At 45.4% G+C, this 14,128-nt stretch overlaps 1 protein-coding gene across 1 annotated transcript in view; it reads left to right on the top strand.

The window, feature by feature from the left end:
* The window catches only part of LOC130298177 (uncharacterized), a 185,373-nt gene that overhangs the window by 3,219 nt on the left and 168,026 nt on the right, over positions 1-14,128 (top strand). Inside the window, 4 exon segments of the mRNA XM_056551088.1 lie at positions 2,228-2,354; positions 2,438-2,502; positions 2,669-2,948; positions 8,843-9,433. Coding sequence (XP_056407063.1) covers positions 2,228-2,354; positions 2,438-2,502; positions 2,669-2,948; positions 8,843-9,433 — 1,063 coding nt within the window.

The following is a 14,128-nucleotide window of genomic DNA, read 5'->3' as shown; positions in this document are numbered from 1 at the left end:
GAGAGGTGACACTGCTGGGACATTATACAGTAATGGAGGGGTCTGGGGATGACTGGAGAGGTGACACTGCTGGGACATTATACAGTAATGGAGGGGTCTGATGATGACTGGAGAGGTGACACTGCTGGGACATTATACAGTAATGGAGGGGTCTGGTGATGACTGGAGAGGTGACACTGCTGGGAATGCTGGGACATTATACAGTAATGGAGGGGTCTGGTGATGACTGGAGAGGTGACACTGCTGGGACATTATACAGTAATGGAGGGGTCTGGTGATGACTGGAGAGGTGACACTGCTGGGAATGCTGGGACATTATACAGTAATGGAGGGGTCTGGTGATGACTGGAGAGGTGACACTGCTGGGAATGCTGGGACATTATACAGTAATGGAGGGGTCTGGTGATGACTGGAGAGGTGACACTGCTGGGAATGCTGGGATATTATACAGTAATGGAGGGGTCTGGTGATGACTGGAGAGGTGACACTGCTGGGACATTATACAGTAATGGAGGGGTCTGGTGATGACTGGAGAGGTGACACTGCTGGGAATGCTGGGACATTATACAGTAATGGAGGGGTCTGGTGATGACTGGAGAGGTGACACTGCTGGGACATTATACAGTAATGGAGGGGTCTGGTGATGACTGGAGAGGTGACACTGCTGGGAATGCTGGGACATTATACAGTAATGGAGGGGTCTGGTGATGACTGGAGAGGTGACACTGCTGGGACATTATACAGTAATGGGGGGTCTGGTGATGACTGGAGAGGTGACACTGCTGGGACATTATACAGTAATGGAGGGGTCTGGTGATGACTGGAGAGGTGACACTGCTGGGACATTATACAGTAATGAAGGGGTCTGGTGATGACTGGAGAGGTGACCCTGCTGGGACATTATACAGTAATGGAGGGGTCTGGTGATGACTGGAGAGGTGACACTGCTGGGACATTATACAGTAATGGAGGGGTCTGGTGATGACTGGAGAGGTGACCCTGCTGGGACATTCTACAGTAATGGGGGGGTCTGGTGATGGCTGGAGAGGTGACACTGCTGGGACATTATACAGTAATGGAGGGGTCTGGTGATGACTGGAGAGGTGACACTGCTGGGACATTATACAGTAATGGAGGGGTCTGGTGATGACTGGAGAGGTGACACTGCTGGGACATTATACAGTAATGGAGGGGTCTGGTGATGACTGGAGAGGTGACCCTGCTGGGACATTCTACAGTAATGGGGGGGTCTGGTGATGGCTGGAGAGGTGACACTGCTGGGACATTATACAGTAATGGAGGGGTCTGGTGATGACTGGAGAGGTGACCCTGCTGGGACATTCTACAGTAATGGGGGGGTCTGGTGATGGCTGGAGAGGTGACACTGCTGGGACATTATACAGTAATGGAGGGGTCTGGTGATGACTGGAGAGGTGACACTGCTGGGAATGCTGGGACATTATACAGTAATGGAGGGGTCTGGTGATGACTGGAGAGGTGACCCTGCTGGGACATTATACAGTAATGGAGGGATCTGGTGATGACTGGAGAGGTGACACTGCTGGGACATTATACAGTAATGGAGGGGTCTGGTGATGACTGGAGAGGTGACACTGCTGGGACATTATACAGTAATGGAGGGGTCTGGTGATGACTGGAGAGGTGACACTGCTGGGACATTATACAGTAATGGAGGGGTCTGGTGATGACTGGAGAGGTGACACTGCTGGGACATTATACAGTAATGGAGGGGTCTGGTGATGACTGGAGAGGTGACACTGCTGGGAATGCTGGGACATTATACAGTAATGGAGGGGTCTGGTGATGACTGGAGAGGTGACACTGCTGGGAATGCTGGGACATTATACAGTAATGGAGGGGTCTGGTGATGACTGGAGAGGTGACACTGCTGGGAATGCTGGGACATTATGCAGTAATGGAGGGGTCTGGTGATGACTGGAGAGGTGACACTGCTAGGACATTATACAGTAATGGAGGGGTCTGGTGATGACTGGAGAGGTGACACTGCTGGGACATTATACAGTAATGGAGGGGTCTGGTGATGACTGGAGAGGTGACACTGCTGGGAATGCTGGGACATTATACAGTAACACCACTGGAGGGGTCGGGGTGATGACTGGAGAGGTGACACTGCTGGGAATGCTGGGACATTATACAGTAACACCACTGGAGGGATCGGGGTGATGACTGTATCATTGTGTGTCAGGTTCCTATAAGGTGTCAGGACGTGGCGGTCTATTTCTCCATGGAGGAGTGGGAGTATGTAGAAGGACACAAGGATCAGTACAAGGATCAGGTCATGATGGAGGATCAGCAGCCCCTCACATCACCAGGTAATAGACATGACTATATACACACGTCCTCTCATTATTTGTATGTAAAGAATGAATTCAGTCTCTGTATGTGTTCCCTACAGTCAGATCCAGTAAGAGAACAGCACCAGAGAGGTGTCCCCGTCCTCTTCTTCCACAGGATGATCAGGTAGATGGAGATATTCCCTATGATCTGTAGAAGGGCTGTGAAGCTCTTGTGGTCAGTCCCCTCACCCTCCATGACTCCTCATCTCCTGCTCATCTATAAAATCCCACGTGACTTCTCCTACTGTCTGATGACTTTTACAATATTTCTTCCATATCTTATGATTTAGGGAGAAAATCCGAACAATATTAATGCTCCAGAGACAGATGTGAGCAGTGATGAGCAGTGTAAGAAGGACATTCCTACAGGGAGGGATCTGATCTATATTAATGTTAAAGACATAAAGGAAGAAGAGACAGATGTGAGCAGTGATGAGCAGTATAAGGAGGACATTCCTACAGGAAACAATCTAAACTATATTAATGCTACAGACATAAAAGTAGAAGAAGAGGCAGATGTGAGCGGTGATAAGCAGTATAAGGAGGACATTCCTACAAGTAACCACCCCGGTGAGTAGTAACCACTAAATATAGAGAAAAGTCACAGATTCTACCACCATTCTGTCTTCTGTCAGATTGTTACTTCGGCTTTCAAACCCTCCCCCCATGCCTCCTGGTTCCAGATCATCTTTAAAGGGGTACTACAACCCTAAGACATCTTATCGAAAGGATAGGGGATAAGATGCCTGATCACGGGGGTCCCGCTGCTGGGGACCCCCACAATCTTTCATGCAGCACCCTGTTATCACCAGCCTGCGGAGCGATCATCGCTTTGGGTCTGATGAATCACGATCTCAGGGCCGGAGTATCGTGATGTCACGGCTCCACGACTTTCACCACACCCCCTCCCATAGGCTTGCATTGAGGGGGCGGACCGTGATGTCACACAGGGGCGGGGCCGTGATGTCACACAGGGGCGGGGCCATGACGTCACAATACTCAGGCCCCGTGATCGTGATTCATCAGACCCGGAGCGATGTTCGCTCTGGAGGCTGAAGATAGCGGGGTGCTGCATGAAAGATTGCAGGGTTTCCCAGCGTCGGGACCCCCGCGATCAGGCATCTTATCCCCTATCCTTTCAATAAGAGGTAAGATGTCTTAGGGTCAAAGTACCCCTTTAAAGGTCAAACCAATGCAGCTCAGGTCACCCCCCTTTCTGCTGAGGAGAGGGATTAGAGTAGGAGGTAGGGGCTGTGTCTTTATTGTGGTAAATCGGGCCCTTAGCTCTGATCATGCCAATCCTGGCCGGAAAACACTTGGTCCTGTTCCATCCCAGGGACAGCTTTTGGGTGGGCTTTCTTCATCCACAGAGATCCACAAGGACAAACCTATGAATAAGATTATCCTCTCATGGGCTAATTCCTCTGTGGTCACGCAGGTCCTCGTGGTCTCCAGTGCCGATGGGTATTTTGATTATGTGTTTGTAGCTTCGGGTCCTCAGCTCCTTCCATTGAAGCAATTGATTGAAGACCCTTACAGCCCCCTCACCCTGTTCCTGTGACAGTTCCCTTGTCTGTGTTGCTCGGGCCTCAGTCACTTCCAGGACTGGAGATGAGACGTTATGTCCCACCCCCTCGTTACATGGGGGCGTGGCATTTTGTCACATCTCCAGTCCACACAGGATATCACCAGGGTACTACAAAGGATGCGCTAAGACCCAGGCGCCCAGGGTGTACCTGTACGCCCTGAGTCCTTTAGAGGTTAAAAATAAATAAAACTTTTGCTTTTTATTCATTTTTTTATGGTATAAAAAGTGACCAAAAATATACTTGGATTTTTTTTTTGCGCGTACGCCATTGACCGTGCGGTTTAATTAACAAAATATTTTTATATTACGGACATTTACGCACGCGGCGATACCACATATGTTTATATTAATTTTATTTTATTTTTTATTTAAATGGGAAAAGGGGGGTGATTTAAATTTCTATTTGGGAAGGGGTTAAATCGCATTTATTAACTCTTTTTTTTTACCCTTTTTTTTGCAATGTTATAGCTCCCATAGGGGGATATAACATGCAGTACATTGATTGCCAGCACTGATCAATGCTATGCCATAGCCTTGCATTGATTAGTGTTATCGGATGTCGATTGCTCAAGGTTGGATCTCAGGCTTGGAGCAATCAATCGCTGATCGGAGGCAGGTAAGGGACCCTCCGCTTGCCTCCCAGCGGATCCAGACACTGCGGTGGTCCCGATCAGCCCGACTGAGCTGTTGGGAATACTTTTTTTCACATTTTAGATGGGTTAATACCGGAGATCACCGCGATCGGGGATGTCTGGTATTAGCCCTGGGTGCCGGCTACCGTTAGCCGCTGGGACCGACCCGATATGACATGGAGTCACGCAGTGACCACGCGTTACATCGCGGGAGCAGGACGTGCAGGTACGCCCTGTGTCCCCAAGAGGTTAAAGACAGCGTGCGGGGAAGGGAGCAAGTAGGAGGGCAAAAAGGTGTATTAGAGCCACGTACAGGAGATACAAAGGTCTCAGTAGAATAATAGATACAAGGTTAGTGTCCTAAGCTGATCTGAGAATTTTTCTTTTTTTTCCATTCCTGGATAACCCCTTTAAAGAGGTACTCCGCCCCTAGACATCTTATCCCCTATCCAAAGAATAGGGGATAAGATGTCAGAGCACCGCGGTCCCGCTGCTTGGGACCCTCGGGATCCCCGCTGCGGCACTGCGCTATCATTACAGCACAGAGCGAGTTCGCTCTGCACGTAATGACGGGCAATAAAGGGGCTGGAGCATCATTACATCACGGCTCCGCCCCCGTCATGTCACGAGGGGCGGGCCGTGATGTCACGAGGGGCGGAGCCATGACGTCACGCTGCTCAGTCCCCTGTATTGCCCGTCATTACGCACAGAGCGAACTCTCTATGTGCAGTAATGATAGCGCGGTGCCGCAGCGGCGATCCCCAGGGTCCCCAGCAGCGGGACCGCGGCGCTCTGACATCTTATCCCCTATCCCTTGGATAGGGGATAAGATGTCTAGGGGCGGAGTACCCCTTTAACCCCTTAACGATGCAGGACGTAAATGTACGTCCTGGTGATGCGGTACTTAACGTACCAGGACGTACATTTACGTCCTAAGCATAACCGCGAGCATCGGAGCGATGCCTGGATCATGCGCGGCAGGTCCTGGCTGTTGATCGCAGCCAGGGACCAGCCGGTAATGGCGGACACCCGCGATCCTGCGGATGTCCGCCATTAACCCCTCAGATGCCGATCACGGCATCTGCAGCATCTCGGTCACTTCATTGGATGATCGGATTGCCCGCAGCGCTGCCGCAACGATCCGATCATCCAGCACGGCAGACGGAGGTCCCCTCACCTGCCTCCGCTGTCTTCCCGGCGTCTTCTGTTCTGATCTGCTGTCCCGCAGACCATAGCAGAAGATGACCGATAACCCTGAGCAGTGCTGTGTCCTATGCATAGCACTGAACAGTATTAGCAATCGAGTGATTGCTATAAATAGTCCCCTATGGGGACTATTAAAGTGTAAAGATAAAAGTAAAAAAAAAAAAGTTAAAAAAATTTGAAAAACCCCCTCCCCCAATAAAAACGTAAATTGCCCCATTTTCCCTATTTCCCTACCCAAAAAGTATAAAAAAATATTTTATATACATATTTGGTATCACCGCGTGCGTAAATATCTGAACTATTAAAATAAAATGTTAATGATCCCGTACGGTGAGCGGCGTGAACGTAAAAAAAAAAGTCCAAAATAGCTGCTTTTTTATAACATTTTATTCCAAAAAAAAAAATTATAAAAAATGTATTAAAAGTTTTATATCAGCAAATATGGTATCAAGAAAAAGTACAGATCACGGCACAAAAAAAGAGCCCTCATACCGCCGCTTATATGGAAAAATGAAAAAGTTATGTGTCTTCAAAATAGGGGGATTTTAAACGTACTAATTTGGTTAAAAAGTTTGTGATTTTTTTTTTAGCGCAACATTAATAGAAAAGTATGTTATGACGGGTATCATTTTAAACGTATTGACCCAAAGAATAAAGAACACATAATTTTTACCATAAATTGTACAGCATGAAAACGAAACCTTCCAAAATTAGCAAAATTGCGGTTTTCTTTTTAATTTCCCCACACAAATAGTATTTTTTTGGTTACGCCATACATTTTATGGTAAAGTGAGTGATGGCATTACAACGGACAACTGGTCGCGCAAAAAACAAGCCCTCATACTAGTCTGTGGATGAAAATATAAAAGAGTTAGGATTTTTTGAAGGCGAGGAGGAAAAAACGAAAACGTAAAAATAAAATTTTCTGCGTCCTTAAAGGAGTACTCCGGCGCGCACTTTTTTCATTTCATCCCGTCCGGGCTGCAAAATGAAAGAAAACACACATTCTCTTACCTGCCAACGAGCCCCCGGAGCTCCGGTACACTCCGGTACAGGTGTTCGGTCCCCGGGCTGTATTCTTCTTACTTCCTGTTAGCCCGGCACGTCACATGGAGCTTCAGCCTATCACCGGCCGCAGCGATGTCCCGCCTTGGGGTTAAAGAGGTACTCCGGTGAAAAACTTTTTTTTTTAAATCAACTGGTGCCAGAAAGTTAAACAGATTTGTAAATGACTTCTATTAAAAAAATCTTAATCCTTCCTGTACTTATTAGCTCCTGAATACTGCAGAGGAAATTATTTTCCGTTTGAAACAGAGAGCTGTCTGCTGACATCATGGCTACAGTGCTCTCTGCTGACATCATGGCTACAGAGCTCTCTGCTGACATCTCTGTCCATTTTAGGAACTGTCCAGGGTAAAAGGAAATCCCCATAGCAAACATATGCTGCTCTGGATATTTCCTAAAATGGACAGAGATGTCAGCAGAGAGCACTGTGCTCGTGATGTATGCAGAGAGCTCTGTGTTTCAAAAAGAAAATAATTTCCACTGTAGTATTCAGCAGCTAATAAGTACAGGAAGGATTAAGATTTTTTAATAGAAGTAATTTACAAATCTGTTTAACTTTCTGGCACCAGTTGATTTAAGAAAAAAAGTTTTTCACCGGAGTACCCCTTTAAGGCTTTTCCGAGTAGATTTTGTAGGGTTTATTGTGTCACATGTGTGTTGTGTCAGAATTTCCAACAAAAAAAATCCAAAAACCGACTAACTCTCCACCTTACTCAGAAAACCCTACAAAGGGGACGTGGCCATTAAGGAAAAATATATATTTTCACATGAAATCTACAAATTTAGTAAAGTTTCTGCATAAAACGTGGTGAATTTGAGCTCAGAGCAATTGTAAGAAGAGGAAAACGTAGGGAAATGGCGAGTATGTGCGTCTGTTACTAATGGGGATCACACTAAGGGCTCGTTCACACAAGAGGATTTATTTGCAGGTTTCCCGCTACTTGTTATAAAGGGGGCGGGCTATCCACAGGAGATTTTCGGCTGTGGAATTTCCGATCCGGAAAACCCGCCACAAGCCCCATTGAAGAGCCCATCCCCCTTTCTAACACGAAGCAAGAACCGTGCATATAAATCAGCTCGTGTGAATGAGCCCTAAGTGTGTGCGGCAAGATGGTAAGACGCACTACTAGCTCTACTATTTTCTATTTTATTTACTGTATTTTTATTAATTTAAATGTCATTCCTAAAATTTTATATTTTTCACATTTTATTTAATGTTTCAACTAATTACATTTTTTTTCTATTTCCTTTTTTTTTTTAATTTTACCAGATTTTTTTTTATTTTATACATTTTTTTAAACTTTTTTCATGTTTAATTTATTTATTTTTTAATTTTTCTGTCATTCCTTTTTTTTTTATCTATCCCATTCTATCTATATTAATGTCCCATTATAGTTCTGTTAATATCTAACCACAATACATCATAATTTTTTTGTTGATTTTTAAGTTTAATAATTTCACCTTTTTATCCCCACAATCCTAGAGAACTAATTTTCCACTATAAACTACAATACGTCACGTAAAAACAATATCAGAGTCGCTTCAGTCAGTAAAAGCGCCCAAAGGTAATACAACATAGAGAGACATTTGAAAATGGGTCTTGGTAATTAAAGGGGAACTCCAGTGGAAAACAATTATTTATTTTTTTTTTTTTTTTAAATCAATTGGCGCCAGAAAATGAAACAGATTTGTAAATTACTTCTATTAAAGTAAATGAATAGTATTTATCAGCTGCTGTATGCTCCACAGAAAGACGTGTAGTTTTTTCAGTCTGACCACAGTGCTCTCTGCTGACACCTCTGTCCATGTCAGGAACTGTCCAGAGCAGGAGAGGTTTCCTTCAAAGGCTTCAAGGAAAGTAATTATAACTATTTGCACAAGTGTGTTTTTTGACAAGTACTACAACATTACATAGGGTCTTTAAGATGTGAATACCCCTTTAAAGTTATTAAATTCTGTGTTATTCTCTGCAGATTCTTGTAGCAGGAGATCAGAGGAGAATCTTATATCTTCAGATTATAAAGCAGATGATGATATCACACAAGATACATATGAAGAACATTCCATTATCCCAGATACACCCTCAGCCCTTCACAGCCAAGATCTGTCATCTCATCCTTATATACAGGTCCTGTCTTCTCAGTCATCACAGGATGTTCAGCAAAATAAAGGTCACAGAAGGGGTGTTGGACATCAACGAGCTCATACAGGAAAGAAACCATATTCATGCTCAGAATGTGGGAAATGTTTTACTTTTAAATCAGGTCTTGTTCAACATCAAAGAATTCACACAGGAGAGAAGCCATTTTCATGTTCAGTATGTGGGAAATGTTTTACTCAGAAATCAGACCTTGTTGTACATCAAAGAACTCACACAGGGGAGAAGCCATATTCATGTTCAGAATGTGGGAAATGTTTTAGTGTTCAATCACATCTTGTTCCACATAAAAGAACTCACACAGGAGAGAAGCCATTTTCATGTGTAGAATGTGGGAAATGTTTTACTGCAAAATCAACACTTAAATATCATCTAATAACTCACACAGGAGAGAAGACAATTCAGAGTAATAAATGATGCAGATAACACATCTATATATTATCCAAGTATATAGGATATCTGACATTTATACATACCGTATATACTCGAGTATAAGCCGACCCGAGTATAAGCCGAGACCCCTAATTTCAACCCAAAATCCCAGGAAAAGTTATTGACTCGAGTATAAGCCTAGGGTGGGAAATACATCATCCCCCCCTGTCATCATCCAGACCCCCGTCATTTACATCCTCATCATCATCACCGCCTGTCATCATCCAGACCCTCATCATCATCCCCTTGTCATCATCCCACACCCCCCCTTCATCATCCCCTTGTCATCATCCCCATCCCCCTTCATCATCCCCTTGTCATCATCCCACACCCCCCCCCCCTTCATCATCCCCTTGTCATCATCCCCACCCCCCTTCATCATCCCATACCCCCCCTTCATCATCCTCTTATCATCCCACACCCCCCCCTTCATCATCCTCTTGTCATCATCCGCCCTCAGTGGTCTTCAACCTGCGGACCTCCAGAGGTTTTGAAACCTCTGGAGTTTTGAAACCTCCGGAGGTCCGCAGGTTGAAGACCACTGCAGCCTTCGACATCATCCAGCCCCCTCTCACCCCCTTTAGTTCTGTACAGTACTTGCCTCCTCTCGGCGCTGGTCCGGTCCTGCAGGACTGTCCGGTGAGGAGGTGGTCCGGTGGGATAGTGGTTCCGGGCTGCTATCTTCACCGGGGGCGCCTCTTCTCCACGCTTCGGGCCCAGAATAGAGGCGTTGCCTTGACGATGACGCAGAAGTACGTTGGTAATGAACGTACCTCTGCGTCGTTGTCAAGGCAACGTGACTATTCTGGGGCCGGGCCCGAAGCGCTTAGAAGAGGCCTCCCCGGTGAAGATGGCAGCCCGGAACCACTATCCCACCGGACCACCTCCTCACCGGACAGTCCTGCAGGACCGGACCAGCGCCGAGCGGAGGTGAGTACTGTACAGAACTAAAGGGGGTGAAAGGGGGCTGGATGATGTCGAAGGCCGCAGTGGTCTTCAACCTGCGGACCTCCGGAGGTTTCAAAACTACAACTCCAAGCAAGCCCGGACAGCTGATGGCTGCCCGGGCTTGCTGGGAGTTGTAGTTTTGAAACCTCTGGAGGTCCGCAGGTTGAAGACCACTGCGGGTGGGGAGTTCATTCGAGTATAAGCCGAGGGGGGTGTTTTCAGCACGAAAAATCGTGCTGAAAAACTCGGCTTATACTCGAGTATATACGGTATATCATATACTGCATCTCCAGACTTGTTACCAATTGTTAATAAAAGTTTTCTTTCTTATATGATTTATTATTCTTATATCCATCTCCGCACACTGGACTTATAATAAATGTAATATTGTCCCTGACGTTGTATATAGGGAATGTAACGCGTCAGTGTTGTCCCCGCCCCCTTCTCATTATGATTATAGAGACTTTAATTCAAGGCATCAGACAGGATCCGCGCGTCTCCCTTGAAGATCGTCTCTTCTGAACATAAGACGCTGCAGATACTTTTATTTATCACAAACCCTAGACCAGCGTTTCCCGTCTTGACGTCTATTTACGTAATTTTTTTATCAGGTTTTAAAATACATTTTTCTAAATCAGAAGCCGTTAATAATATTTGCCGCTTGTTCTATATGGTAAAATCTGAAGACAGGTTCCTATTAAATAATTGTTTAGGTAAAGGGGTATTTCTGTGCTCAAGCGTTCTTGAATTTTGTTCAGGACGCTTGGAGCCGGTGGCCGTGGTAGTGATGTCATAGCCACGCCCCCTAGTGATGTCATGCCACATCCCCTCCATTTATGTCTATAGAGATGAATAGAGGGGGCGTGGCTGGGAGGTCACCACCACTGCTGCACGGACCCGGCGTATGTTTAGAACAGCAGCAGGACCCCCACAATCAGACCTCTTATCTTCTATACTTTGGATAGAGGATTAGATGTCTAGCAGCGGAGTACCCCTATAAATAATTGTTAGTTACGTTTTAGGCGAGATGTCGGGACTTTGTATTTATTTTCCTATCTATTTCTTCTTTTTTTTTGTCGTCTTTCTTGTTCTCTTTTTAAAGTGTTTATATTTGTCATTTTTTTATTGTGGCAACATGAATATTACTGTTTGGCCCTTTTCACACTCCAAAATTACTCCGTTTTATAAATCTGTTTGAAATTCCTTTAGAAAATGTTAAAAAAAAGGATGTTCTACGTCTGTTACAAAATCCCATTAAAGTCTATGTGATTTTTCTATTATCCGTTATGACCTGTAATAGTTCGTTACAACTAACGGAATTTAGTGGTGACGGAACATGTGACGGGATGTGCACTCATTATTTTTCTGTTTCAAGAAACGGATAAATTATATATTTTAACATTGAGGTCTATGGCTGACGGACGTTACCAAATACATCCGGAAATGTCCCTTATTGTAAGGGACATTGGTTTTACTGAGCATGCTCAGTAAAGCCTTCTCTACCCTGAAGTCACATGGTGTAGTGCTCACACCCCCCTGTTAGGACATCCTAAAGATTACTATGTTATCCCGGATTAAATACATTTATTTCTCTACCTTATATTTTAGCTTCTATAAAGTACAAAAAACTAAAGGGAACACTAAGATAACACATCCTAGAGCGATCATCGCTCCTTAACCCCTTCCCACAAATGGACTTAATTGTTCATCCATTTTTTTCTGTGCGTTCCCGCAAATTGACGTACAATCACGTCCAGTCACGATCACAGCGCCGCGGGTGTGCGGTGGTGATCAGCGGTGGGGACGGCGATCTACTTTACAAGTAGAGAATCTGAAATTCCAAAAAATGCTAGATTTTAAATTTTTCATGAAATGTTTGGTGTTTTTCACACTAAAATGCAGAATGTATGGACCAAAATTTACCACTAACATTAAAGGGGTATTCCAGATAAAAAAACTTTTTTTTATATCAACTGGTTCCAGAAAGTTAAACAGATTTGTAAATTACTTCTATTAAAAAATCTTAATCCTTTCAATTATTATCAGCTGCTGAAGTTGAGTTGTTGTTTTCTGTCTGGACACAGTGCTCTCTGCTGACATCTCTGCTTGTCTCAGGAATTGCACAGAGTAGAAGAGGTTTCCTATGGGGATTTGCTTCTAAACTGGGCGGTTCCCGAGACACGTGTCATCAGAGAGGACTTAGACAGAAAAGAACAACTCAACTTCAGCAGCTCATAAGTACTGAAAGGATTAAGATTTTTTAATAGAAGTAATTTACAAATCTGTTTAATTTTCTGGAGCCAGTTGATATATAACAAAAGTTTTTCCTGGATAACCCCTTTAAGTACAATATGTCACGAAAAACCAATCTGAGATTCCCTTTGATAATTTAACGTCCCCGCAGTTATTACAACATAAAGGGGGACAGGTCAGGATTATAAATGAGCCTTGGTTACCATCAGACTGGATTCCCTTCGTCAGTTGGTATCCATAGGGGGCGCTCTCTGTGTACACTACTTTCCCTGTCTCACATATGCACCAAGCACATAGCAGGCGGCATTAACTGACAAAAGCATCAGCCAATCAGAGTGCTGGGCCAGTGCAATATGCAAATGAGCTGCCACAGGTGATGTAACCGCCCCCTTTCTGTCCTGTTTTATAAAAGAAGGAAGATGTTTAGTCGGTGAGAGGGCGGAGGAGGGGCGGGCGGAGGAGGTCGTTCTCTTGTCAGGTCCTTTTCCATTCACTTGTCATATACACCTCTCCCCAAGTACAAGGTCTCCCCCCCCCCCCCCATGGGCCCATAAATAGAGCGGCTGTTATAGTAGAGGACGGTAGGTGAGATGTGGACAGTCATCTAGGAGCCACAGAGCCTCTTTGCTGGTGGACAAACAATGTCACATCCCTTGTGGGCAAACTGAGCCGCACTCTCGTTGGGTACCTACCTTATTAAGCTTAGGATTCACACCCTAATTCCTACCAACATTATTATTGCTTTTGGAACCCAACAGGTTGGGGGGGAGGGGCAGAGTTTCCAAAATCCCGGGGTCCAGCCCTTTGGAATGACATCTACATGTTATCCGTTTGGGCTTCGCTGGTAGGATTGGCCGCACCTAACACAACCACAAGTAGGACCCATCTTAGTGTTCTCCAATCTAATATGTGGCAGGAGGCCTGATAGTCCCCTGAGGGGCAGAGACATTGATCTGGGTGAGAGGAGGAGACAGGGGCCTGTGTACAGAGATGGACAATGCACAGTCCCACTTACCTGGCTGCCGTGATAGAGACATGGCGCCCCACTGGCCCCCGCACACACAGTCGGTGTGATGACTGTGCAATGTCTGATGTCTGCCATAAGTGGTGAGTCACGGCTGCTTGTAGCAGCTGATACTCAGAGTCTATAAGGCAAGTGCAGGGAAAGTGTCCGGTGTCCAGACAGAGTTTGTGAGAGGAGTCTATACTCTTTCTGGTAGCCAGGACTGTGAATAAGTGACCCTGAGCCCATTGTATGTGCAGACTATTAGGTAGAGTCCTGAGCACTTGGATATGACTACCTAACCGGCTGGCACCCGTATGGTGGCGCTAGTGAGCAGTTCTCCAGTGTAATCCAGGTAAGAGCGATGATGACTGTGATGATGTCATGTCCCGGGCAGAGAATGAAGCGCTGACTGTGAGATCAGGGGAAAACACAAATCCCAGATGTTTGGTGGGTGCCGACTTC

Source organism: Hyla sarda (assembly GCF_029499605.1).
Source record: "Hyla sarda isolate aHylSar1 chromosome 1 unlocalized genomic scaffold, aHylSar1.hap1 SUPER_1_unloc_3, whole genome shotgun sequence".
Taxonomy (NCBI): Eukaryota; Metazoa; Chordata; class Amphibia; order Anura; family Hylidae; genus Hyla; species Hyla sarda.
The sequence above is the reverse complement of the archived record's forward strand: the minus strand, read 5'-3'. Positions and strand labels throughout refer to the sequence as shown.